Source organism: Apteryx rowi, unplaced genomic scaffold (assembly GCF_003343035.1).
Source record: "Apteryx rowi isolate R43461 unplaced genomic scaffold, aptRow1 scaffold_113, whole genome shotgun sequence".
NCBI lineage: Eukaryota > Metazoa > Chordata > Aves > Apterygiformes > Apterygidae > Apteryx > Apteryx rowi.
In genome coordinates this window covers 1787698-1788259 of record NW_020447342.1, presented here as the reverse complement: position 1 = coordinate 1788259, position 562 = coordinate 1787698, and the positions used below count along the sequence as shown (strand labels likewise).

General features: G+C 69.9%; 1 protein-coding gene across 1 annotated transcript in view; it reads left to right on the top strand.

The window, feature by feature from the left end:
* The first annotated feature begins 239 nt into the window (after positions 1–239).
* LPL (lipoprotein lipase) overlaps positions 240–562 on the top strand; it is an 18016-nt gene continuing 17693 nt past the window's right edge. Inside the window, exon 1 of the mRNA XM_026078575.1 lies at positions 240–534. Coding sequence (XP_025934360.1) covers positions 456–534 — 79 coding nt within the window. The 5' untranslated portion in view covers positions 240–455. The remainder of the gene's footprint in view (positions 535–562) is intronic.

Sequence of the window (562 nt, the reverse complement as noted above, 5' to 3'; positions counted from 1 at the left end):
CTGAGCTGGACCGTGCCGTGCCGTGCCGGGCTGGACCGTGATGTGCTCAGCTGGACCGTGCCGTGCCGGTGCTGCCCCGGGCCGGGGGGGCCGGCGGGGGCGGCTCGGCCCCCCCCCACGCCCCGGGCAGCCCCGGCCCCGCCCCGCCCCGCGGCGGCGCGGCCAATGAGTGCGGGCCTCATTTGCATATTTGCATATCGGCGGGGACATAAGTGCCCGGGCGGGGAGCCGCGGTGGCAGAGGGGGAGCCCGCCTGCCGTCGCCGGGGCGCTCCGGGGTGGCCGCTGGCTTTTCCTTCAGCGAGCTTAGTTTGTTTCCCCCCCCTTCTTCCCCTTTTTTTTGCTTTGCAGCTCTTTTAAAACTTTTTATTTAATTATTTATTTTATTATTTTTTCCCTGCACACCGAAACTTTTCCGGCCCGCCAGGCGCGAGGAGAGCGAGCCGCGGAGGCGACATGGGGCGGGCGGCGCTGCTGGCGGCCCTCTGCCTCTGCCTGCGCTGGGTGCCCGCGCCGTGCGCCGCCCCGGCCGACGGTGAGTGAGGCCCCGGCGGGGCGGCTGC